Source organism: Liolophura sinensis, chromosome 6, assembly GCF_032854445.1.
Source record: "Liolophura sinensis isolate JHLJ2023 chromosome 6, CUHK_Ljap_v2, whole genome shotgun sequence".
NCBI classification, from domain to species: Eukaryota; Metazoa; Mollusca; class Polyplacophora; order Chitonida; family Chitonidae; genus Liolophura; species Liolophura sinensis.
The window spans coordinates 2071939-2099556 of NC_088300.1; the positions used below are offsets into that span (position 1 = coordinate 2071939).

Here is a 27618-nt window from a genome sequence, read left to right on the forward strand (position 1 = left end):
GTTAGTTTATTTAAAGCCAAACCTGTACACATATTTACTTTATCGGCGAAGGACACCGGACGTGTCACACCGGACGTGTGGCAAAATAGTGACAAACTTTAACACTTGTGACAGATTGATGGTAGACAAATAGCATTCAACCACGTGACCAAGGCCCCACAAAGTTGTGATTGCGGGGAAATCTACAAATTCCCTCTCTAAACCAAAAACGTGAAGGGTTTCGATGCCAGCAGTGAAACTAGTGACCTTATCACTCATACCTTGCGTTACCTAGTATGCGAACCTTATAAACCACGTATATAGAGCACTGCACGGGCGGTGAAAGGGTGCTAAAATATTCTGAAAGTTATCTCGTGAATTCATTGCATAACAGATGATCAGGTGTAAATGTCGAGAAGGCCTTAAAAAAGCCTTCGCCAATGAGAGGTGGGAAGTAGAATCCAGGGCCTTATTCATGGGAATCTTACACCTGTTTGTTTGGGCTAGTTTTTTGTAAGAAACACTAACGAAGGCATTCTTGTCGGTAGTTCTGGACAATCTTCATTTCTGATTGTTGCAACCCGTATAATTGACGAGTCGCGTACTTGTTAAAAATGGTGGTGAACAAATTACGAATTGTTCTTTGTGCCATCAGCACGTTGCTTTCCGCCACAAATCATGTTGATACTAAGAAGGTCACGGGCTGTCTGTATCGTGGAAAGTACTACCCTGTAGGAGCGACAGTGGAAGAGAATCTGGAGGGACCCATCTGGTGCTCTGATATAATCTGTACCGAAAATGGCCTTGTTTATGGCGACTGGCCCTGTGAAAAAGACACGGCCGGATGCTGGGTGGGTGCAGAATTCTTTCAGATAGGTCACATTATATTTCTCTCAAAGGATGGATGTGAGGCGGAGGTTTGCGTCGCGAATGACCTTGTCAAGGACATTTACTATCCAAACTGTTCCCCAACAACAACGCAACAGCTACCGCCGTTAGGAATTCTGGGCAATGGTAGGACATCATGGAAAACTTTTATTTTTTTAAGGTGAAAATTACGTGCAGCATTTATGTCTTCTCTTTAAAAAATGAGTGTATATATATATATATATATATATGACGGTGCCACCAAAATGTGTGTTCTTGGATGGGTGGGACCAATCACTCACTGGTCGAGTTGTCTAATGGGCTCTTTCAGCTACGTCGTATGTTTGAATCCAGCTGCCTGTGAATCTTTCCAGGGTACAAGTCGGATAACGTCTTGAAATAAACCATCTAAACTGTGTTTTGTTTAAATATCTGATTGGCACCTCTTTTATTTTTCAGTGTTGGAAGTTCTTGGAAAGAGAAAAACTCCAGACACTTCTGCCTAACAGATCTGGGCTACCGTTTTCCTTTTAAAATTCAGGGAATAAAGAAACCCAACTGACAAACAGAAAAGACTCTCTGAATCTCTCTTAAGCGAACGAAGACACACCTAGAGCTCGGTCTGCCGATATACAGGCAGTCAGGAATCCTTTTTCGTGATACGCGTTTTCGTCGCCAGTCCACAGATCTTTTCAAACAAGAATATAAGTGAGCTTTTTCATTGTTTATATGTATATAGGTCCATATTCATACTGAATGGACGTAAAACACAATTTCCATGTGCGTGTGTGTGCGCGTGTGCGCGCGTGCGCGCGTGTGTGTGATGGAATGTTAGTAGCAAGTTGTATGAAGAGTAATGCTTTGTTAAAATGCTGGGGGCTTAATGCACAGTTGGATAAATGTGTGTTTATATTGTTTGTATATTGTTTCTGTGTGTATATATATATCCATGACGTACATGACAAGAAGAACACCATATATGTACGTCCATAACAAGAACAGCATATATTTACGTCCACAAGAAGAACACCGTACATGTACGTCCATAACAAGGAAAACACCATACATGTACGTCCACGACAAGAAAACCACCACATGTACATTCATAACAAGGAAAACACCATAAATATACGTCCGTAACTAGAAAAACGCCACTCATGTACGTTAATAACAAGAAAAACACCACATGTACGTCCATAGCAAGAACACCATACATGTACGTCAATGACAAGAAGGCCATACATGTGCGTCCATAACAAGAAGAACACCATGCATGTACATCTGTGACAAGAACACCGTACATGTACGTCAATGACAACGACGACATACATAAACGTCCATAACAAGAAGAACACCATACATGTACATCTGTGACAAGAAGAACACCATACATGTACGTCAATGACAAGAACGCCATACATGTACGTCCCTAACAAGAAGAACACCATACATGTACGTCAATGACCAGAAGAACATCATGCATGTACGTCCATAACAAGAACACTATACATGTACATCTGTGACAAGAAGAACACCATATGTGCACGTCCATAACAAGAACACCATACATGTACATCTGTGACAAGAAGAACACCATACATGTACGTCCAAAACAAGAACACCATACATGTACGTCAATGACAACGACGACATACATAAACCTCCATAACAAGAAGAACACCATACATGTACATCTGTGACAAGAAGAACACCATACATGTACGTCAATGACAAGAACGCCATACATGTACGTCCCTAACAAGAAGAACACCATACATGTACGTCAATGACCAGAAGAACATCATGCATGTACGTCCATAACAAGAACACTATACATGTACATCTGTGACAAGAAGAACACCATATGTGCACGTCCATAACAAGAACACCATACATGTACATCTGTGACAAGAAGAACACCATACATGTACGTCCAAAACAAGAACACCATACATGTACGTCAATGACAAGAAGAACACTATACATGAACGTCCATAACAAGAAGAACATCGCCCTAAAGATGCAGAAAACAAGACGATGATTGAGCTACACAATTTACATTTCGATTTATTTCCTAAAGCTATCACAGAACACAACATGCAATGAAAAAAGTAAGGAGTGTTATATTTAAGCAGCAATGTTATTTTCAGCTCCCGATTTCCACTGGCACGGCAAAACAGAACACGTCGTCTGTGTTTTCATCCTTGAGCTCCCACTGCACAACAACCTTGACCTGAAATGAGACACACACAAAATAATAGACCTTCTCAGACAAAATTCGCCTTGAAGGTATACTGTCAGTTGAAATCTCCACAGCAAGGTACAAATAGCTCCACCACAGTGTATTTCAGTACCTGAACGCTTGTTTACCTTCCGTATTCTAACAACACACTTACATGTCAATCGAGTCAAGTGTCTGGACTAAGCACAACTGAATTGCGGAAGGAGAAACTTATCGAGCAACTCAGTTGCGAGAGTTACGGAGAGCAACAGCCACAAATGTGTCGGATTGACGGCAAGGAACATTTACGGCTGTTCAAATGCGCGTTACATCTTCTCTAGAAATAAATTGATGTAAACCGCATGTACCTACAAATGAACTAACCTGCTGACTAAACAAAAATAGTTCAAGGCAATAAAACAAATTGACAAAAAAGGACATTTTCGAGGTGTAGCCTAATGCAGGCACCACCTTGATAGCTCACGAGCTGCTGTGATATAGGCTCGGAAAGTGTGATTATTTTTCATGAACGGACTGGACTGCCATGGGGCCCTTTTGGTTTGCCGAGGTTAGTTAATAGACCACACGGTTGACGTCGATCTATATGCTAGAGAAGATTTAAGCGCGTGTAAACAACGATAAATGTTCCTTACAGCCAGTCCGACACATTTGGGGCTGTTTCTGTCTGTAGCTCTCGCAGCACGTGTTGCCGGATGAGAGTTAAGGGGGAAAAGTATGCGTTTTTGTCCTATCTAGCCATAGCGAGGAAACGTTTGTAAAACACATTGACGAAGATAATCATCTGGGTATGGTACAGGTTTTCCACATGAACCAGCCTACATAAGTCACGGTTTACTGGCCTTAGCTCTGGAAATCAGATGGGGATATTTCGCCCCGCGGCCCGCGGATGGTACCATTCGTGCGATTTTCTTCCTTTCTCGTGCCATGGGCCGCGCCCTCTCGCCCCGCGGGTCGCTGGCCGCGGCACGAGAATGGTACCATTCGCGCGCTATTACCACCGTCATCGCGCCGCATGCTGTGGATTTGGAGCACAGTTCCTTATGAATTCTAAAGTTAGGTCTTCCACTAGTAAGTGTGATTTTCTGGGTTGTACTTCTTGACGTGACAGATTACAAAGTCTGACATTCCATGTTGATCCATCATCTAGCTAGAAAGATGCTAGGTCTGTTTTCTGTGCGATCTGGCGATGTTTAGACAAATCTGTTTTCAACTTGTGACCTCGTTGACGTTTTACACGAACCCAGTCACCAGATTTAACACTTTACTGTTTTGCATTTCGCTTTGCATCGGTGTAACATCTAACCGTGTTTTGTTTCTTGACAACATGCTTTGCGATTTGCTTTAGGTGAGATGATGAGTTATATTTGTCCTTATTCGGATTTATTTCATTGGTGTTTTCACGCCGTACTCTAGAGTATTTCCCTTATACGACGGCAGCCAGCATTATGGTGGGAGAAAACCGGGTCGGTGGTTGAAGCATGTCCAATGGCTATATGAGTTAGCGGTTGATCATCATTACCGGCTGGTTTCTGAGTAAGTGCGTGCGGCGTTGCAAGGTAGTTTGGCAAAAGAATGCGGATACTCGGAGGTTAGATTTCAATCCTTCCTTCAAGACTCTGTTGAATCTCTCAACAGTTCCGTTGCTTTGAGGATTGTAAAGAGATGTCAGACAGTGTTGGATTCCGTGTCTGAACAGAAATGTTTCAAATTCATCGGAAGTTTTATTGGGCACCGTTATCCGAAATAACAATATTAGGTAATCCCCAACAAGAGAAGAGATCTTCAAAGATGCGAATAACTGTATCTGTAGTTAATTTGTTGGTCGTAGCAGCCTTAGGCCACATGGAATGGAGATCATGTACAACTAATGGAAACCGCTGATCATGTGGGGCAATCTGAACTTCGTCGAAGATGTCTATGGCAATCTGCTTGCAAGCTTGAGGAATGGGCTGCATTGGAGGTTAAATGGGTTTTATATTGAGGTATTTATATCGCCATATTGAGACCACAGGCAATACACGAATCATTCCAAACAGATAACTCATGCTGGAGGTGGTGATATGTTCTCAGTTCTGTTGAAACATCATGAGGCCATCCATTTAAAATATAGCTGTAGATCTGTCTGGGAATTGGATCGCTGGCTGAAGCTTTCTTGACATCTTCCTGGGTGATAAGACCATCGAGATCAATTCCAAGAACGCAAGCATCCTCTGTCGCCGAAGTTGATACTGTTTCTTCGGGAGCGAGTCTACTGGCCATGTCTGTTACTTCATTCTTGTTTCCACTGATATGTACCACACTGAAGTTGTACTGAAGTAATCTATCAGCCCATCTGTAGATTCTCCAAGGTCTGTATCCTGAGCCAGATCTTGACAGTAATGCTTTCAGTGCTTCATGTTGTGCTTGCAAGGTAAATTTGCGACCGTATGTCAATGTTCACATGCAAATATGCACGCAAGAGCCTCGCGTTCACTCGTGGGATATTTCTGTTCTGCAGGTGAGAGAGGTGTAGGTGAGCACGCATTAGCGTGCTCCTAGTTCCAGTTCCATGATTCAGTTTTCCGGAGTAACCGACGTAAAGGTTCTGCAATTTCTGATACATATCTGGTACATATTTGAGGTAACAATTTGTAGTACCAAGGAACGACTAAAGTTCCTTTGCGTTTGTAGGCTCTGGGAGATCCTGAATAGTTTTCACATTTGATTCAAGGTGCACTACTCCCTTGGCTGAAATGTTGTAGCCGGCGCAGTCAATGGAGTTCTGTAAAAATTGGCACCTTTTGACGTTCAGTGTCAGGTTGTCCTCCGAAATACGCTTCATGACTTCTTCCAATTTTTTTCATGATCGGCATGATTCTTTCCCTGAAAACTGTGACATCATCAATGAGATGCTTACGTTCATTGCACCCAGACAGAATCGACGACAAAATTTTCTGGAAAGCGCTTGGTGCTGATTCAAGTCCATAGGGCATTCTGGTGTAATGGTACACGCTGTGATGAGATAAAAATGCTGTCAAATGTCTACTATCCTCGGCCAGGGATATCTGTAGATTGCTACGTCTCAGATCAAGTTTAGTAAAAACCATAGATCGATAGAATTCAGAAGTGAGTTATTGTATGGTCGGTAATGGGTATTTTTCTGGTATAAGAACTTTTTTGACAGTCCTTAGATCAATGCATAGTCAAATCTCTTCGTTTTTCCGACGTGCGACAACCAGGTTTGAAATTATGGATTCCTCTAAACGTTTGAGCTGAAACCCCTGGATGCACAGACTGGGGAAGTCGTCCCAGTTTCTGTCACACAGGTCGAACTGACGGGTCACAGTTGGACGGTGTGTGTATTTAGTGGTCTTTCAAAACCGGTGAACACTTGAGAAAACTGAGACGGAATGTCTGTATAAATAAAGTTGTCGTTATGTGTGACTTTAAAGCCTAACTGGTTGAAGAGATCAATTCCCATATCACTGGTACCTTCTTTAGTGACGTAAAAGAGAAAGTTCGTCAACATTTGATCGTCGTATTTAACGTTCAAATTAACAACACCAAGAAAAGGGATGTGACCATTGTTGTAGGTTAACAGATTCTGAGGGATATCGGTCAATGAGTGCTGAGAAAAGTGCTTTTTTATACAGTATCTCACTGAGACTTGACACCTTGGCGCCTAAATCAATGATTAAGTTAATGTCCTGGCCATTAATGTTCACACAGCAGTGCTTAAATGTGCCTGCACGAGAAGACACACTGTAGACTGAGATATCTGTGTTATCCCCGGGTTAACATTTTTTACCTGTTTGGTAGATCTACACATAAATCCAAAATGGCCACCCGGTCCACAGGAATCACAGTTTTGGTCATTTGCTTGAAAATGCTGACTGCGAGCTTTTTGTGAAAATGATTCACAGTTAGTACAGTAGTCACTTGGCGATGGTGATGTTGTCGTTGTCGTTGTTTCATCTTACTGAGTTGTGAATTCAGCGAGTCTCTTTGAATGTTTTTTGATTCTTTAATGTTAATGTCAGTCATACCAGCGCTTCCACACTACGGGTGGTTCTCCTGGACTTGCTAGAAATGCCGGAGGTGGTGGGAGGAGGGAATTCAGCCATTCTCGGCGCCAAATATATGTTGTTTTCCGCAGACGAAAAAAAGAAGACAAACAACGATTTCAACGTCGATCTTCTATTCTCGCCATCACAAACATACGCGCCCAAAGGTTAATACAAAAACATAACTGACAATTATACCGAACGTACGAGAGTAGGACACCACACCACGGGCCGCTGGGCGAGATGTCCTCATCCGGCTTGTATACTGAGCCGATGTAAAAAGGATTTAATCGTCTTAGACGTCACAATATCAGAGGCGCAAATGTTATTTCTCTAGAATTAGAATTGAACCCTACAAACACTGAAACAGACGAAGAAAATGACGCTCACTTACACTGGGGTAAGACGACAGAACCGGAAGTATTGCTGTATAACTGTAGGTCTGCCCGTTGGCGATTGGACAGGTTATCCCAGAATTCGTGCAGCCGTCAGGGTTCGGCACCGGAAACGGCACGGGTACTCCCGCCAGAATTCCATGGACAACCGTTGTTAGTTTGGGAGCAGCCTCATCTGGGGACATGACAACGGCTTTAAACAGTCATCATGGCTACACTTTAATTGTTGCCCTTGCGGTTTAGAATTTTGGTACCACATTGCAGAAAGTGAGAACCCTTTACGTTGAACAACATTGTTCCTGGTAAAATCTGTGTCACGGTAAATGTGATGTACGACACTTGATATTTCAAGATATATGTAAATATTTTTGGTCGAACAATCCATTTGCCAAAGAAAGATTTGGTTTAGAGTAAACCGTGGTAAGTATGAGACAGATAACAGACATCTGCCAGAGAGGAAGACGTTACTTTGGAGCCATTGGAAAATAGGACAATGCTTTTAAACATTTTAACTTATGTGTATTGGTTCTAGTCTGTAGACAGGACTACTTGGAAAAATATCATGTACACATTTCGCAGAGAACATTTTTGATGTCAAGTAAGCTGACATTAAACATCAAATTATTGTGCATTGCACACTGGGCTATTACACGATTCATACAAAATACAACCTGTATAAGATGTCATAACGGTAAGTTCATCGCGATGTGAATGAGATGTTGCCAGTGTGTCGTTACACCTCAACGGTAACTTACTGGAAGTGAATTTCACAGTCAGAGACACATTTGTTCCCTTCTTCAGATAGCATGGCTCTGAAGGACACGGTGACAGATCAACCGAGTTGATTTTGCCTTTGGCAGATCCTGGGAAATTAGAATAAAACATCATACCATGCATTTAGGCCATTTATCTAGACAGTTCTGTCAGTTCTAAAACTGAATAACTTTGCTGAAGTGCTGTAACTACCATTTTAAACGTGTACGTGTACGTTTATATGTACGTGTACATCAGACGAGGTGTTGAAGCATGTCGCCACACAACATTACAGCACTTACGTTTACACATTACAATACTTACATATACAGATTATAGTACTTACAGCTTACAGCAGTTACACTTACGGATTTCAGCACTTACACTTACAGATTGTAGTTCTCTCCGGCCGTAAGTGGGAAGGTCTGCCAGCAACCTACGGATGGTCGTGGGTTTCCTCCCAGCATAATGCTGGCCGCCGTCATATAAGTGAAATATTCTTAAGTACGTCGTAAAACACCAAGCAAATACATAAATGAATGAATACAGATTACAGTAGTTACACTTGCAGATTACAGCACTTTTGCTTACTCATTACAGATTACAGCACTTATACTTACAGCAAACAGTTTGTTCAGTCTTAGAATACATGCTGCAGTCTACAGAATCTTGTTAACTTTGTGACAAATGCCCAATATAGGATTATTTTATTGCAAATGTTATCCACACTGCAATTGCTTTCCATCCCACTTTGTTTCCTTTGTATCCGATCATACAGTGTTACGACATATAGTTGACTGTGCTTCAGGTTAGTCGACACCAACCCACATACATTATCAGTTAACCAAGCAATCATATAGAGCAATACTGACAACGGAAGCTCTTTCATCTCATGTCTGAAAACGACTCAACCTTACCAGCCTGCTTGAAGAGCACTGGTTAACCAGCGGCAATTAAACACGTGCAGCACAGAGGGCATACCCAGAGCAGCTACGCCTTGCAAACGGTCACACGCTACCGGCGAAACACGACCCCCGTCAATAAACAAGATAAACTGGCAGGAAAAAACAGATGACATTACTTATCTCAGTCCTTATATATTGGTGACAATGCCAACCAGCGGGAGGGAAAAGACCACGAGAATTTCCACAGGCGTTATACATAACTTGTTGAGCGGTGACAAGACCAAACAGCGAACAAGGAACAGACGACGAGACTTACCAAGGTCCTTATAGATAACTGGTTGAAGACAAACCCGGTGGGAAGGAACAAACGACGAGAATTTCCACAGTCTTCATAGATAACTGGTTGAGCGGTGACAAGACCAACTAGCAGGAAGGAACAGGCGACGAGAATTTCCACAGGCCTTATACATAACTGGTTGAACGGTGAAGACAAACCAGCAGGAAGAAACAAATGACGTAACTTACCACAGCTCCTATAGATAATTGGTTGGACGGTGACAAGACCAACCAGAGGGAACAGAGGACGAGAATTTCCACAGGCCTTATACATAACTGGTTGAACGGCGAGAAACAGACGGCGAGACTTACAACAGTCCTTATAGATGACTGTTTGCGGCAGTGACAAGTCCAACCAGCAGGAAGGAACTGACGACGAAACATAAAGCAGTCCTTATAAGTGACTGGTTGAGCGGTGACTAGGCCAACCAGCAGGAAGGAACAGACGACGAGACTTTCCCCAGTCTTTGTAGATGACTGGTTGTGACAAGACCAACCAGCAGAAAGGAGCAGACGACGAGACTTATCACACTCCGTATAGACAAACCAACCAGCAGAAAGGAACAGGCGACGAGACTTACAACGGTACCTAGGCCTATAAATGACTAGTTGAGCGGTGACGAGTTCAATTAATAGGAAGGAACAGACGACAAGACATACCACAGTCCCTATAGGTGACTGGTTTAGCGGTGACAAGTCAACTCAGCGGGAAGGAACAGATGACGAGAGTTACCACAGACCTTGTAGATAAGTGGTTGATCGGTAGCAAGACCAACCAGCGGGAAGGAACAGACGACAGTCTTTATAGGTGAATGGCTGAGCCGTGACAAGACCAACCGGCAGGAAGGAACAGACGACGTGACACCACAGTTATTATAGGTGACTGATTGAGCGGTGACAATATGAACTAGCAAGAAAGAACAGACAAGATTTACCACAGTCCTTATAGACAACTGGTTGAGAAGGCCAACCAGCAGGACGGAAGTGGCATCAAGACTTAGTAACAGTCCCTATAGATGACTGCGTGAGCGGTGACAAGTCCAACCACTAGGAAAGAACAGACGAACAGACATGCCACAGTCCTTATAAGTGACTGGTTGAGCGGTAACAAGACCAACCAGCAAGAAAGAACAGAAGACAAGACTTACCACAGTCCTTATAGGTGACTGGTTCAGCGGTGACAAGACCAAGCAGCAGAAAGGAACAAATGACGAGGAACATGGTATAGGTTTGACAGAAACCTCTGACAGGGTTGGAAATGGCCACGGAACAACCTAACGACTCGATTTTAACTTTTTCGTCACAGTAAGTCTGTGTTATACAGATGTGGAGGAATTTGAACGTGGCCTGTTGGACGATCATGAGAAGGACAAAGGTCATGTGATAAAGCCAGAGGCAGGCCCTGGGATCACACACACACCTAGCCAGGTATTATAACACTGACCCGCAGAATGTGTGTTTGCGGCGTGTGGCAGGCGTATTTATAAAACAAACACTGACCTAATCATGGTCAGCGTGCTATTCTGAGTACAAGCTCAACAAAGTGTTTGTAATTGGCACCTTGATCTTTAAATGGAAATAAGAAAACATGATGTCAAAAGTTATGTCAGTTAGGGACAGGGTATCACGTTCACTGCGTCTCTGTCTTAAGGTTAGGTTTAAGCTCCAAATAATTATGAAAAATTATCTACGTGTGAAAATCCGTGTATGACAAATGTGGGAAAGTGAATCAGTTACTTGCCACAGGCCAGTAGTTATCTCCGGCAACGCCACTTTAATCCACGCATAAAACTCACTGCTGTGAATACGTGAATTAAACCTTATTTTAGACTCAAACCAAATAAATAAATATTTGTATGCATGCGATTATTTGTTTGTTTGGGGACTGATCTATGTAATCTTAGTTATTGTACATCTTCATCTATATGTAAAACATTTAATAATTAATTATACACAAGGAGTCGCATACTTATTTTAATGTCATATGACAGTATTGTCACAATGTCATATCTTGCCGACCACGCAAGATAGCAGATGTCAAGTTCTGGGGGAAAACGTCACGAAACAACATGTTTGGTGGAGAATAGATTAAAAATATGTGTACTTTGTTCGATTATCCATATGAAAAATTGCACTCATTAAATTGTAGGATTGATTCTGCTGTAATGGTCACAAGTCATAGACGTGTTTCTTGGGGCTTTTCTGTTATTCCAAAACCATTGCTTGATATTTTTCAAGGTCAAACCGCCCCTGAACTCTGAAAACCAATCACAACGGTAATGTATATGGCACTTGCACTAAACATTTCCTGTCTCATAGTACAGCACAGTTTAACTTGAAATACAAAGTGGGTTATGAAAACTAACAAATTCCGCTGATTTCTATATGGACTGTATATTGAGCGTTATGTGCACGTGTTACACATTCCAGGTGCACAATCAGTCCGTTATTTCCACCGGAACGACGAAACAGAAAACGTTATTGTCACTCTCATCGTGCAGCTCCCATTTCACCACTACCTTGATCTGAAATACACAACAAATATATTCAGTTCATAATGTCAAGTTTCTATCATTTTCCGGGGGTGGGGTGGGGGGGTTGGGGGTCTTGATACAAGCGGCAAGCACGTGCAGGTGCGAATACTCTCAGCCGAACCGAGATATACATGTATATGCTAATAACACATAAACCAAGCACTATATAAGATTCTGTTGGTAGCGTAATGACCCAGGAGCCTCTCACCAATGCGGTCGCTGTGAGTTCAAGTCCAGCTCATGCTGGCTTCCTCTCCGGCCGTAAGAGGGAAGGTCTTACAGTAACTCTCGGATGGCCGTGGGTTTCCCCCGGGTTCTGCCCGGTTTCCTCCCACCATAATGCTGGCCGACGTTGTATAAGTGAAATATTCTTGAGTACGGCGTAAAACACCAATCAAATAAGTAAATAAAATATATCAGATTCTAGAAAACAATAATTGCCGTCAGTTCAGACTACACCAATACTAACCCCCACTCACCCCCTGGGGCCCGTATACCTTGATTGTTATGGATTCAAATATTGAAGTATAGTCGACATTTATGCGGGACTACGCCTTATATGAGTGCTGCCGGCTGGAGAGTATAGCGGCTGGAAATTAGTTATCAATACATAGGCCTATACTTTCTTTGTGCTGTTTATTCTCTATTTTGTAATTTAGGGCTTCTATAAAAGAAACTTTATTTTCTCCAACATCATTCATAGAAATTATGTGATGTCATGTATAAGCAAGTATCCACAGAGAATAAGATATATGCTTCAGGAGTCACCGATTGGCCCGTGACAAATCGGCCCATGGTCGCAGACTCGAATCCAACTCCCGCTGATTCAAGAGGGTGACTGACTAATTTTTTCCACCGATACACTTTACCGTGATCATATGAAGTTTTGGAGTATGACTTTAAGCACCAGTCAAGCGTAAAGAAGTGAATGAATTCATTTCCATTTAACAGACAACTGGCCTATAGCTTAAATATATCATACAGAGAGTGTATGAAGATACATACTTTTCGTTTTAGCATATATAGCAGCATTATTATCATGTACAAACGGGCCTTGTCTTGCTCAGATGGTTAAAGCTACGACCATCAGGTCCTTGTTCAATGAGATTGCGTGTTCAAATCCAGCTATCGTTACTTCAGAAAGTCAGGAGGTGTGCCCTCGAGCAGTGCGATTTCCATCGTCAATGAACCTGATCGCCGTCATATAAATATTAAAAAATCATGATTACGTAGGGCCTTAAATAACAATCAAATAAACAAATATCACGTGTAATTCAGTAAAAACATGTTTGGTGCTTACCGTGGGATATATTTTTAAAACGGGCAGGCTGGCGGTGTAGCTGTAGGAACTGCCCCTCGTGACGGGACAACTAACGCCACTGCTCTTGCAGCCGTCCGCGTTTGGGAGGGGAAAGGCGATGGGTAGCCCGGCAATGATCCCATGTACGACGGCCTTCAGGGAGCCAGATGCCTCATCTGTGGCGACAGATTACAGGCTTATATTATATTTCTTCCGTTTTCGTGGCAGAATTTGTTTTTTTTATTCCTTGCGTGTGAAAGTCATTTTCAGCTGTATTACGCACATACTGTATGAGATTTTACCTTGATAGGGTAAACGTACATCCCGTCTCAGGAGGATGTCGCTCAGCAGGAATATTTCACTAGCTAGTCCTTACAATTTGAGTCCATCCTAATGTTTGGTATACCTTGTATCCACACATTGTCCAAGAATAAAATATGTTCAAACTTACGCCGATAAACCCTCCTCTATCAATCACCCAGCCGTTGAAAATTTTGAATCCAGAAGTTAAAATGACGACCGCGCAAAACTGAGGCAAGGCATGTGCTGGCTGTTTGCAAAATAAACTGTTGACAACGAAACTGAACCATTGACCAGAGGATTCTTACTTTCCAGGGTAAAAAACGGACCACGAGAAAATATTTTTCGTTCAGCCAGCACCTAAAGGCCCACCTTGTCCAATGTTGGCAGTAGTTCGAATTCAAAACATGGCGGACGTTGAGTTGACTTCGCCGATCCCAAAGTTTATACAACAGGGTTACTGTTAAGAGATGGTTTACCCGCGCAGGCTTTGACATGTCTGCACCTTGGATGACGTAAACAGTCAATGTATACTAAATATATCGACGGGTTCGAGTTGCTAAGGTCATTGAAATTTTCCACGTGGAGTTAGAACCGGACCTGCTGATCTATTTGTAATGGAACATGCCTTATTGACGTAAGCAACGAGGCATCATTTAAAATGTACCAACACAGCAAATCCAGCACTTTCCTAAATCGTTCTTGAGGGTGACAAGTCCCAAGTTTGATGTGATTCACAACTTTGATGTCACTCACAGGTTTGATGTGACTTACAAGTTTGTTGTGATTCACAACTCTGATGTCACTCACAGGTTTGATGTGATTCACAACTCTGATCTCACTCACAGATTTGATGTGATTCACAACTCTGATCTCACTCACAGGTTTGATGTGACTCACAACTCTGATCTCACTCACAGATTTGATGTGACTCACAACTCTGATCTCACTCACAGGTTTCATGTGACTCACAACTCTGATCTCACTCACAGGTTTGATGTGATTCACAACTCTGATCTCACTCACAGATTTGATGTGACTTACAACTCTGATCTCACTCACAGATTTGATGTGACTCACAACTCTGATGTCACTCACAGGTTTGATGTGACTCACAACTCTGATGTCACTCACAGATTTGATGTGACTCACAACTCTGATCTCACTCACAGATTTGATGTGACTCACAACTCTGATCTCACTCACAGATTTGATGTGACTCACAACTCTGATCTCACTCACAGATTTGATGTGACTCACAACTCTGATCTCACTCACAGGTTTGATGTGATTCACAACTCTGATCTCACTCACAGGTTTGATGTGACTTACAACTCTGATGTCACTCACCGGTTTGATGTGATTCACAACTCTGATCTCACTCCCAGATTTGATGTGACTCACAACTCTGATGTCACTCACAGATTTGATGTGACTTACAAGTTTGTTGTGATTCACAACTTTGATGTCACTCACAGATTTGATGTGACTCACAACTCTGATCTCACTCACAGATTTGATGTGATTCACAACTCTGATCTCACTCACAGGTTTGATGTGACTTACAAGTTTGTTGTGATTCACAACTTTGATGTCACTCACAGATTTGGTGTGACTCACAACTCTGATCTCACTCACAGATTTGATGTGACTCACAACTCTGATCTCACTCACAGATTTGATGTGACTCACAACTCTGATCTCACTCACAGATTTGATGTGATTCACAACTCTGATCTCACTCACAGGTTTGATGTGACTCACAACTCTGATCTCACTCACAGATTTGATGTGACTCACAACTCTGATGTCACTCACAGGTTTGATGTGATTCACAACTCTGATCTCACTCACAGGTTTGATGTGACTTACAAGTTTGTTGTGATTCATAACTTTGATGTCACCCACAGGTTTGATGTGACTTACAACTCTGATGTCCCTCACAGGTTTGATGTGATTCACAACTCTGGTCTCACTCACAGGTTTGATGTGACTCACAACTCTGATCTCACTCACAGGTTTGATGTGGACTTACAAGTTTGTTGTGATTCACAACTTTGATGTCACTCACAGGTTTGATGTGACTCACAACTCTGATCTCACTCACAGGTTTGATGTGACTCACAAGTTTGATGTGACTCACAACTCTGATCTCACTCACAGGTTTGATGTGACCTACAAGTTTGTTTTGATTCACAACTTTGATCTCACCCACAGGTTTGATGTGACTCACAACTTTGATGTGCTTCACAACTCTGATGTCACTGACAGGTGTGATGTGACTCACAACTTTTATATGACCCATTTTATGCATGGGGTATCAAGCACTCAAAAGAAATCATAACAGTTTTAAAATAACATTTTTTAGAGTCTTGACGTTAAAATAGACATAGTGATTGGTTTCAGTTATATTAAAAAAATATATAATTAAACCTGCATGGTGTATACATTACTTCATGTGCTTTGTAATGACTTTGTCGCCTTCTACACTTATTGTGCTCGATTTTCGAATAGATCGGCTCATTTAACACTCCGACCTATTGCACAGGCGTTAGATAACTCGCTAGTTATTGTTTTGATATGTTCGTCCATGTTTGCAATCACTGCATTATCACACACTAGTTCTACGACATACTTTTGCTCATTTTGTACAGAGCAAAATTTGTCATTCCCCACTGCCAGCTGCAATATATTTCTTTGCTATACACAACAAGTCTGGTTATAAAAGCCTTTTATATATGTAACTGATTTATATTATAGTATCGGCGCCGATGTCTTCATCAGTACCGTAGTATAAGTGAGATATTCTTGAGTACGGTGTAAAACACCAATCAAATAAATAAAATAAATATTCACAGTAAAGCATAATGGTAGTGCGTAATCTCTTAACGTGTATAGAGACGTGTACGTAAACACACCCCACACCAGCCCCCACCCCATCCTCCTGCACACCCACACACACACACAATACTTACTACTGGAGAAGCCGACCGTCACGCTGGTGTTTTTTCCCCTGATCAGATGGCATGGCTCTTCCGGACATGGATTGATATCTACTGATGAGATTTTACCCATGGTCGAACCTTGAACAGAAAGTATAAGACATCACGCACAGTTTGAATTACACAGCTTTAAGTGTGTAACATTGTTTTATGTTTATTTGAGTTGCACGTTACGGCTCACTAAGCAGTTTTAATTTCATCCGGGGGTATTAACGGCGTTTACTTTCAATTACTTGACAAACTTTTGACTTCAATCTGAATCCGCGCAAGCTGGATTCAAACCTGCAATATTACCAGGGAGAGACTTAATGATCTTATGTGTTATTAAGAACCATTCAAAATAAACGAACAGAATCACCACAATACAGCTGCATACAGTGTAGCCTACGATGTGTAATAAGTAAAACAAACGCTTACCACAATCTTTGAAATGTACCTGAACAGCAGAAACCGTGGCCAAATAGGCCAGCATGAAAACGTAACACCACATGGCGCAGATTTTAGAGGTGGAATGGATGATCCACGGAATGCTGGTCTTCTTAGCCTTATCAAGTACAAACGTCCTGCTCTAGTACAACAGCTTGACAAAATCACACAGGATCTATGTCAACCTTTTGCGTACATGCTAAATTGGGTTGGTGAGAGCTGAGTCCACACCACGATGTACGGTTCACAAAGGGTTAATGCTTGTACTGCAGAAACAATGTTCCAGATTTAAACATCTAGTACGAACCATCACGCCATGTGTACTTTATCTGTCACATTGACCCTTTTCTATGATTTTGCTCTAAATGATCGAGTTTGCTTAGTTGCTGGAATTCAATTGTGATACATGGTCCACCTCTCCTTTTATACATACACCAGAAATTCTGACTGTACATAGAACGTCGAAGATTTCCGTTTGTCAAGTCTTAATACAAATTTACAATTACTATTTACAATAGTGATGGAAACCATCCATCTTTTGACATTTTACTGTCATGTAGTATAGAGGATGCTATTGCGCAACATCTCAGGATAGACTTTTTAGTGTGGGTGTATACTTACAATTCCGCCCCGTATATAACGATGCAGTTCGAGTCTTCCCTTTGCAATTTTGAGTTTACTACAGACATTCTATCATTATGTTATGGAATGTATCGGTCTGGACACTACATGTAGGCTACTGCACATTTTGCGTTTGTTTTCCTTGGATCACTGAAACTCGTTGAGGACTTGTTCTTCCTTATTAATAGTATTCGTTCAAATTAGATGTTTATCGAAACGCTGTGTTAATGAAGCTGATTTATAAATTTTGTTTTCCATGGATAGGCTGTAAAATGTTAAAGCGTCACATTTTATAGCCAGTCAATGAGGTGTGAGTATTGTGCCCACGTGTAACGTCAGTACCACGTATAGTATCCACCAGCTAGCTTTGGGCTAGCTATGTAGTATAGATTGCCACCGACCGTGGACTTGATCCTGGAAAATGTCCGTCTTAGCAGACTTTCCTGTGACTGGGTGGATTATTTTGCATGAACTATTTGGTAATGACAACGATACTTCAAGTGAAACTTTCATTTTCGCCTGGGGTTGTGCTATCCAGCTACTGCGCATGAACATGGGATTGTGCTATCCAGCTACTGCGCATGAACATGGGGTTGTGCTATCCAGCTACTGCGCATGAACATGGGGTTGTGCTATCCAGCTACTGCGCATGAACATGGGATTGTGCTATCCAGCTACTGCGCATGAACATGGAATTGTGCTATCCAGCTACTGCGCATGAACATGGGGTTGTGCTATCCAGCTACTGCGCATGAACATGGGGTTGTGCTATCCAGCTACTGCGCATGAATACAGGATTATGGTGTCAAAGCAGAGCCCTAAAACAAACATTTAAAAATGTTACACAACTTTGCTTGATGTTGCACTCTATAGGTTATAAAAGCTCAATTTCTGGGTAGGCAAGGATACGGATGAATGCTCATGAAGTACATGTAACGAGGTCAGTCTCTCAAAATTGCTCCCCAAAAGTTAAAGGTCGACTGGATGATACTGCAGTTTTGTCCATTTTCAATACAGCCGATGCATTAATCAGCTTATCTATTGTTACTTGTATAATAGCAACATCATGCACATTCATTTTCTGATGTAAAGTAATAGCTGGGACAACGTTCTTACCATGTAATATGCACACACTACTTCCTTCGCTAGACTCGAACAAATGTTCCGTTTGTAATTTTGTTAAGTGTTTACTTGAGGAAGACGTGGCAAATGGCGCGACTATACGGTGAAATTTGCAGATTTACACGTCTTCATTGTTTGTGTTTTCACGGTACATGAAAAACAAGGAAGAAAATTCACATTTGACAAAATCGATAACTGTATACACTTCCATAGCGACTTGACCTTACACGGTATCTTGATAACTCGTATTAACTTCATCTCGTACTCGGACTCGAGATTTACTCAGACTCGCCTGTTAAGTCATTTCAAGTAATACTTTTCATACTAGACATTCGCGGGGCACAATAAAATATACAGACTGATTTCAATACGACTTTAAGATTGTCAGCTTAAAAGTTCAAATTGTGAAAGATTTGCATGAAGTCTCATAAGTGTTGCCAATCTTAACCTCTTGAATCCAGAAAACAACAAAGTAATACGGCCTGAAAACAGTCTCGTACCTGACAGATTAGCCAAGCTTCATGTTTCCCTGACGAAAACATTCTCGTACCTGAATGATTAGCCAAGCTCCAGGTTTCTCCAGACCAAAACATTCTCGTACCTGAATGATTAGCCGAGCTCCAGGTTTCTCCTGACCAAAACATTCTTGTACCTGACTGATTAGCCAAGCTCCAGGTCTCTCCTAACTAAAACATTCTCGCACCAGACTGATTAGCCAACCTCCAGGTTTCTCCATACCAAAACATTCTCGTACCTGAATGATTAGCCAACCACCAGGTTTTCCCTGACCAAATCATTCTCGTACTTGACTGATTAGCCGAGCTCCAGGTTTCTCCTGACCAAAACATTCTTGTACCTGACTGATAAGCCGAGCTCCAGGTTTCTCCTGACCAAAACAGTCTCGTACTTGGCTGATTAGCCGAGCTCCAGGTTTCTCCTGACCAAAACATTCTTGTACCTGACTGATTAGCCAAGCTCCTGACCAACATATTCTTGTCCGTGACGATTTAGCGGAGCTCCAGGTTTCTCCTGACTAAAACAGTCTCGTATATGACTGATTTGCCAAACTCCAGGTTTCTCTTGACCAAAACAGTCTCGTACTTGACTGATTAGAGGAGCTCCAGGTTTCTCCAGACTGAAACAGTCTTGTACCTGGCTGATTAACCAAGCTCCAGGTTTCTCCTGACCAAAACGGTCTCGTACCTGACTGATTAGCCGAGCTCAAGGTTTCTCCAGACCAATACATTCTCGTACCTGAATGATTAGCCAAGTTCCAGGTTTCTCCTGCCCAAAACATTTTGCCTTTATACCTTACACGATCACCTGTGGTACTTCAAGTCAAAACAGGAGATATCAATGAAAAATAATCTTTTATTTTAAAAAAATGCCAAAATGTAAATACAAGAGAAAAACTGTTAGAAACTTGAAATATTTTTCCATATTCGCTTTAAACAATAAATATTCCAAACTTATTACAAATTACACAATGCTTTTCATGGGATTGCTTCTCTGGTTTCTCGTTTTTTTCTCAACTACTGCCTTTCTGTTTCCATGGTATCTTTATACAAACAAACTTTTCATGACAATCCACACATAACATTCTTTCGTATATGCACGAAAACGAATCCAAAGTTAATCACCAAAAAATTGGTTCAAACAACCTTTTAAACAACGTTTATTTGATTTTGTACTTGCCAATAACATTTTCACCGGTTCAAAATGTACTGCTTGTAGGGAAAATGATGATGCTAGAAAAATCTGCCCTTTTACTCAAAGTCTGTACACAGCATTGATATCTCACATTATGTGAACTTCCTCACAAGCTTTGTATAAACAGTTTAATCCAAAGGACTGTACGATATGAAGGAGAGACATTATGTTTAACTCTAAACAAACAGACATGGAAAACCAACGATGAACAAAGCCACTCACATATAACATAACAAACAAGTTTCCACATAAATAATCTCACTGAGAAAGTAATGAATTATGTTTGTATCTGTAGGGTAATACCTGGAACTATGCATGAGTAGATTTATTAACTTAATGGGGCAAACCTAAGATTATATGGCGTAAATGATGGAAATATTTTCTAAATTTAGCACGTATTTATACTGCAACATAAAAAGTAAATGAACATCCAATTTTAAAATGTACAACTCTTCACACACAAAAAGTTTAATAAAGGCTGGCGGTATAAACAGTTGGGACAGATCTAAGGGTGTAGAAGTGGAGATAAAAAAAATCTGATAATTTGAGAAAAGTGGCTTAGAAACACAAGTACAGATGTTTAACTAATAATCTCGCTTTTAAATAAAGCACAGAAGATATCTTTGCTGTTCTGGTCCTTGAGTTCCCATTTTACAACAACTTTGACCTGTAACAGAAGAAACAAATGACCAGTGATGACTGACTCATCTTGCGAAGTGACCAAATCAAACAACCAATATCTGACCAATACCAGAGAACTAAAGACTGAACTACAATTATCCAATTCCTTAGTAATCAAAACTTAGATCAAAGGTAGATTTGGTGAGGACAAACATAATGATCAATCTATCAGATCAATCACAAGGACACATCTACTAGATCAAACACAAAGATGAATCTGTCAGGTCAAACACAAGGACACATCTACTAGATCAAACACAAAGATGAATCTGTCAGATCAAGCACAAGGACGAATCTGTCTGGTCAAACACAAGGATGAATCTGTCTGGTCAAACACAAGGATGAATCTGTCTGGTCAAACACAAGGATGAATCTGTCTGGTCAAACACAAGGATGGATCTGTCAGGTTAAACACAAGGATGGATCTGTCTGGTCAAACACAAGGGTGAATCTGTCAGGTCAAACAAAAGGATGAATCTGTCAGGTCAAACACAAGGATGGATCTGTCAGGTCAAACACAAGGGTGAATCTGTCTGGTCAAACACAAAGATGAATCTGTCAGATCAAACACAAGGATAAATCTGTCTGGTCAAACACAAGGATGAATCTATCAGATCAAACACAAGGATGGATCTGTCAGATCAAACACAAGGATGAATCTGTCAGGTCAAACACAAGGATGAATCTGTCAGATCAAACACAAGGATGAATCTGTCAGGTCAAATGCAAGGATGAATCTGTCAGATCAAACACAAAGATGAATCTGTCAGGTCAAACACAAGGACACATCTACTAGATCAAACACAAGGATGAATCTGTCAAATCAAACACAAGGATGAATCTGTCAGGTCAAACACAAGGACACATCTACTAGATCAAACACAAGGACACATCTACTAGATCAAACACAAGGATGAATCTGTCAGATCAAACACAAGGACGAATCTGTCAGATCAAACACAAGGATGAATCTGTCTGGTCAAACACAAGGATGAATCTGTCAGGTCAAACACAAGGATGAATCTGTCTGGTCAAACACAAGGATGAATCTGTCAGATCAAACACAAGGATGAATCTGTCAGATCAAACGCAAGGATGAATCTGTCTGGTCAAACACAAGGATGAATCTGTCAGGTCAAACACAAGGATGAGTCTGTCAGGTCAAACACAAGGATGAATCTGTCAGGTCAAACACAAGGATGAGTCTGTCAGGTCAAACACAAGGATGAATGTGTCACATCAAACACAAGGATGAATCTGTCAGGTCAAATGCAAGGATGAATCTGTCAGGTCAAACACAAGGATGAATCTGTCAGATCAAACACAAGGATGAATCTGTCAGGTCAAATGCAAGGATGAATCTGTCAGGTCAAACACAAGGACACATCTACTAGATCAAACACAAAGATGAATCTGTCAGGTCAAACACAAGGATGAATCTGTCACATCAAACACAAAGACGAATCTGTCAGATCAAACACAAGGATGGATCTGTCACATCAAACACAAGGATGGATCTGTCAAGTCAAACACAAGGATGAATCTGTCTGGTCAAACACAAGGATGGATCTGTCAAATCAAACACAAGGATGAATCTGTCTGGTCAAATGCAAGGATGAATCTGTCTGGTCAAACACAAGGATGAATCTGTCAGATCAAACACAAGGATGAATCTGTCAGGTCAAACACAAGGATGAATCTGTCTGGTCAAACACAAGGATGAATCTGTCAGGTTAAACACAAGGATGGATCTGTCTGGTCAAACGCAAGGGTGAATCTGTCAGGTCAAACACAAGGATGGATCTGTCTGGTCAAACACAAGGGTGAATCTGTCTGGTCAAACACAAAGATGAATCTGTCAGATCAAACACAAGGATAAATCTGTCTGGTCAAACACAAGGATGAATCTATCAGGTCAAACACAAGGATGGATCTGTCAGATCAAACACAAGGATGAATCTGTCAGGTCAAACACAAGGATGAATCTGTCAGGTCAAACACAAGGATGAATCTGTCAGGTCAAACACAAGGATGGATCTGTCAGATCAAACACAAGGATGAGTCTGTCAGGTCAAACACAAGGATGAGTCTGTCAGGTCAAACACAAGGATGAATCTGTCAGGTCAAACACAAGGATGAATCTGTCAGGTCAAACACAAGGATGAATCTGTCAGGTCAAACACAAGGATGAGTCTGTCAGGTCAAACACAAGGATGAATCTGTCAGGTCAAACACAAGGATGAGTCTGTCAGGTCAAACACAAGGATGAATCTGTCAGGTCAAACACAAGGATGAGTCTGTCAGGTCAAACACAAGGATGAATCTGTCAGGTTAACGACTAGCTGACGAACGTTAGCCCTTGGACCTATCAGCTGTTCACTCAAAATACAATGTTATAATGAAATCTCTAGTAATTTAGTTTGATGTTCCATAATAACAAAACAACAGCATACATACGCTGGGATAATTCTTGCTCACAGCGATGTCTGATTTGTACGTGACCTCTTCACCTTCCTTCACTGGGCAGGTAAAGCCACTTTTGCAGCCATCTGGTTGGTCAATGGGGAAGGGTACTGGTATACCAGCCAGGATCCCGTGGACAACAGCTGTGGCATTCGTGATCACTTCAGCTGAGGAGGATTACACAACAGATTCATAAATGAATCATGTCATTTCAAGCCAGTGGCCTGGCTGGTAAAATACAGAAGGTAACTCTCCTCATATCACCATGCATGTACTTGTTACAACCCTACCATTGTCATAATCATGGTCAAAATAAATTTATTCACAATCATACAAAACACTATTGCTAATACATGTAGATTAAAAGCTATTTTAAATACTGTGTTTCACCTAAAATTTAGCTTTTCAAGACACATATTAGTTAATTCGGATTGGTTCATCCCCTTATGGGACCATTTTAAGAAGATTTTGTGTGAAGTTTCATTCACTTCTTATCAGAAACAATAAAGTAATGGCTTCTTAAGTATATATATGATTTTAAGGCCATTATGTGTTTCTGAAAGTGCATATATACATGGTGGCGTTAAGTCATACTTGCTCATTTATATATATAGAGCAAACTTGAGGTGAAATACAGTAATACCAGTTCACCTCACATCAACCATGTGTAAGGATGCTGGTGAGAACCTATTTCCGGGGCGATACCCGCACATTTATTCTGAATGAAAGATTATTGCGCTATGCCATGATGGCAAAATTTTTGCAACACTTGGAGAGCATTTTCATTCAGAGTTACCTGTAAAGAAATATGCCATCCAAAGCCTTATTCATTTTATTGCCTCAGATTTACAAATCCAGTTGAGGTGTTAAGTGTAATATCAAATGTTGACAGATGCAGCCAGCAAAGCACCAAAATGAATATTTTGTAAACTGTAACTCAACTCCAGGAGAAAACATTACAGGTACGTTTCATCCTCAAATCACCTCCAAAGTCTCATATATATATATATATATATATATATATATATATATATATATATAATAACTTGGCCCAGGTGATTAACGTACCAGCACTACCTAGGAATTTCTCACCAATGCTGTCACTGTGAGTTCAACTTCAGCTTGTGATGGCTTCCTACCCGGCCATACATGGTGAGGTCTGGCAGCAACCTGCGGATGGTTGTGGCTCCGCCCAGTTTCCTCCCACCATAATGCTGGCCATCATCGTATAAGTGAGATATTCTTAAGTACAGCGTGAATACCTCGTGTGTCCTTTAGAATTGAACTAGAAGTCATCAGAAGTGCTCAAATACATGGGGAACATTGGTAGACTCAGGACATTCATAGAAGATGGAATTCAAGACAGCAGACAGCTGGGCACATTCCTGGATGTGCCAAAACAGCTAGGTGAAAGATAACACGAGATTTCGGAATAGTGCGGAAATGACCAACACTGCACATAGTTCAAAAAGTATACCTTTCAAAAATAACAGCACACTCCAACAAGAGTTCAGGTGAACACAACATATGCCCTCAACATATGCATTTGTTTGAAATGTGTAAAAGAATACCAGCAGCATTGTGGTGAGCATAACCTCTGAGGGGAATCTTCATGGGTGGTGATGGCAGGTATGTGGTTACAGTGACAACCGCGCAAGTGGACAAATGTGTCTTCCGCAAATCTATCTATAATCCACCAAAAATTGAAACCTCATGCGGAACACAGTTGGAATTGTAACCCAGACACAAAATCATTTCTATTTATATAGTATATATAAGAAATATGGCTATCTAGATTCCATGACAGTAGCGAAAATGGACATATGTGACATATATCGTCATCTGTTTATCTATCTATCCACCAAAAATTAAAACTATGGAAAACTGTTGGAGTTATATCTCTGATACGAAATCATACCTATTTATATAGCATACATAGGGAAATGGCAATCTGGTAACCATCACAACTGCAGATATGAACAAATGTGAGTCGCGTCACATCGTCATCTGTGTATCTATGTATCCATCACAAATGAAAACTGTATATAAAAAGCAGAGTTATAGCCCGGACATAAAATCATACTTATTTATATAGTGTATATTGGGAAAATGGCAATCTGGTTACCATGACAACCACAAAAATGGGCAAATGTGAGTAGCAACACAGTCATCATAAATGAAAACTATGTTGAAAACTGTTGGCGTTATAGCATGGACACAAATACCGATGGATGGACAGACAGGCAAAATCAGTATAACTTAATACGCTTGAATCTCAGGGACTCGGGGACAATGCCTGGTTTTCTATCCTTCCAAATTACTCCTATTCTAATGAACTGGATGAGAAATTCTTACAGGATTTAAACTGAATGGCCACATGAATGGTTGTTCCTTTCTTCAGCTCACACTGGTCATCAGTTTCTGAGCATCCAGAGACGCTGACAGACAGAATCGCACCTTTCTCGGACCCTGGGGTGACAAGAATGGAAGAATTACTTGACCATGCAAAAAACAATATAATAGCAGATATGTAACTCATAAAGCTCTGGCCGAGATAACAAGCGAATGATTGTGCAAGGATACATGAAACACCCTGGTTTTATTTCTTAATGTGCACATTATCATGTGTAATAACATAACGGTACAAACCAATTTTTTTACTTTTATTTTGGGAGTAAAAATGGCTTCAAATTACAGTTTTCTTAAGGCCCCAGCGGTCAGACCAGAGATTACATAGCTTGCAGCGATGACATCAGTGATGATCCCTGTTTAACAATAACTCTGTGGGTGACAGATCGAATGGGTCTGGCCGAATTTGGGCCCTTGTGGGGAACAGACCAAATAGGGATCAGCATAGGGGCGCACAGGGGGCGCTATACAGGGCAGAAGAAGCCACGCAGTATCTGTGTACATGTCACCTTGCCCACACTGTAGCGACAATAGTTCACCGGACTTGGTGCACTTTCGGGAAGTCCATCGAGTTCTGAGCAAGATCAACGATAGCGTAATTTCTTACGCCATAGAAACATGATGGCATAGAAACATGATCTTTAAGTGTAAGGCTGGAGGTAGAACAGCAGCAGGGACAGCTCAGGCTGGACAAGATGATCCTCCTTTTATTCCTGTGCATGCATGGTGAAAAAGTGCATGAAGAGAAGGCCTATCTGTAGAGTGTACCTATGTACCACTACCAAGGTTAACCATGGATGACGGCGCTTGCATAGCCATGGATGGGTCCCATTCACCCCTGACGGAGGCATCGTACAAGTAATGTACTAATTGGACAGGCCAGAGAGGGTAGTAATCGACTGTTTTCGGAAATGTCACGTCATCCAGGGCTAGACGAATGTATAGCTTAGCATCACTTGTCCTAGGCTGATTAAATGCGAACTATACTTTCAGATAACCACTGAACCAGGACATTTTCGAATGTGACACATCCCAAGCTATCCGAAATCCTAGTATCGGCACTATCACAACTAACGTTAGCAGTGTCAACAACAACAACAACGCACTAGAATTTATACCACCTATAACACAACAGAGATATACATGTACTCATACGAACCACAGTCCTTGAAATACTTCGGCAATCCCGAGAACGCGTGAACGATACACACCAAAGAAAGAAAAGCCCAAATTGCCTGAACGCTCCCCATTTCGTGTATAAAGTTGAACTGTACGACTAATAGGAAGTTAGCAACCTGCACCGAGATGCCTCATGTGACCGTCACGCCACCTTCACTCATTTACGTTACAAAGATTGGTGCTAAAGACACGCCCCCTCAAATTCGTCATGAGCTTTATCACATGATTCCGAGTCACGGTGTAAGAGAGGATAATAGGTTAACGTAACATTTATGATTATATGATAACATAGGTCTCATGAAATGTATTTATGTGATTGGCGCTAGCGCAGCGTAATGACCCAGGAGCCTC

General features: G+C 41.3%; 3 protein-coding genes across 3 annotated transcripts; all 3 read right to left on the minus strand.

The window, feature by feature from the left end:
• Positions 1 to 2897: 2897 nt before the first annotated feature.
• On the minus strand, positions 2898 to 10786 carry LOC135468568 (NPC intracellular cholesterol transporter 2-like). The gene is made up of 4 exons (XM_064746900.1): positions 10669 to 10786; positions 8282 to 8389; positions 7526 to 7701; positions 2898 to 3079 (listed from the first exon to the last, which is right to left on the minus strand). Exons 1-4 carry the CDS (start codon positions 10739 to 10741, stop codon positions 2993 to 2995), a joined length of 444 nt encoding a protein of 147 aa, XP_064602970.1. The 5' UTR covers positions 10742 to 10786; the 3' UTR covers positions 2898 to 2992.
• A 784-nt stretch (positions 10787 to 11570) lies between these two features.
• Positions 11571 to 17191, minus strand: LOC135469199 (NPC intracellular cholesterol transporter 2-like). The gene is made up of 4 exons (XM_064747747.1): positions 17074 to 17191; positions 16630 to 16737; positions 13355 to 13530; positions 11571 to 12045 (listed from the first exon to the last, which is right to left on the minus strand). The coding sequence occupies exons 1-4, from the start codon at positions 17144 to 17146 to the stop codon at positions 11959 to 11961; spliced, it is 444 nt and encodes a 147-aa protein (XP_064603817.1). The 5' UTR covers positions 17147 to 17191; the 3' UTR covers positions 11571 to 11958.
• Positions 17192 to 20176: 2985 nt separating this feature from the next.
• On the minus strand, positions 20177 to 27405 carry LOC135468377 (NPC intracellular cholesterol transporter 2-like). Its single transcript, XM_064746595.1, has 4 exons — positions 27248 to 27405; positions 26035 to 26148; positions 23674 to 23846; positions 20177 to 21202 (listed from the first exon to the last, which is right to left on the minus strand). Exons 1-4 carry the CDS (start codon positions 27336 to 27338, stop codon positions 21116 to 21118), a joined length of 465 nt encoding a protein of 154 aa, XP_064602665.1. The 5' UTR covers positions 27339 to 27405; the 3' UTR covers positions 20177 to 21115.
• Positions 27406 to 27618: the final 213 nt, after the last annotated feature.

Excerpts from the sequence above, each read along its gene's own strand:
- LOC135469199 (XM_064747747.1), bottom strand. The coding sequence starts at position 17,146 with ATGTGGTGTTACGTTTTCATGCTGGCCTATTTGGCCACGGTTTCTGCT. Across the intron at positions 16,738-17,073 it reads GGTACATTTCAAAGATTGTG|GTTCGACCATGGGTAAAATC; the intron begins GTAAGCGTTTGT and ends TTTCTGTTCAAG. Across the intron at positions 12,046-13,354 it reads TTTTAAAAATATATCCCACG|ATCAAGGTAGTGGTGAAATG; the intron begins GTAAGCACCAAA and ends TGTGTATTTCAG.
- LOC135468377 (XM_064746595.1), bottom strand. The coding sequence starts at position 27,338 with ATGGGGAGCGTTCAGGCAATTTGGGCTTTTCTTTCTTTGGTGTGTATC. Across the intron at positions 26,149-27,247 it reads GAAGTATTTCAAGGACTGTG|GGTCCGAGAAAGGTGCGATT; the intron begins GTTCGTATGAGT and ends TTGTCACCCCAG. Across the intron at positions 23,847-26,034 it reads GGCCATTCAGTTTAAATCCT|CTGAAGTGATCACGAATGCC; the intron begins GTAAGAATTTCT and ends AATCCTCCTCAG.
- LOC135468568 (XM_064746900.1), bottom strand. The coding sequence starts at position 10,741 with ATGTTCCTCGTCATTTGTTCCTTTCTGCTGCTTGGTCTTGTCACCGCT. Across the intron at positions 7,702-8,281 it reads GACTGTGAAATTCACTTCCA|ATGAGGCTGCTCCCAAACTA; the intron begins GTAAGTTACCGT and ends TCATGTCCCCAG. Across the intron at positions 3,080-7,525 it reads TTCTGTCGTCTTACCCCAGT|GTCAAGGTTGTTGTGCAGTG; the intron begins GTAAGTGAGCGT and ends GTCTCATTTCAG.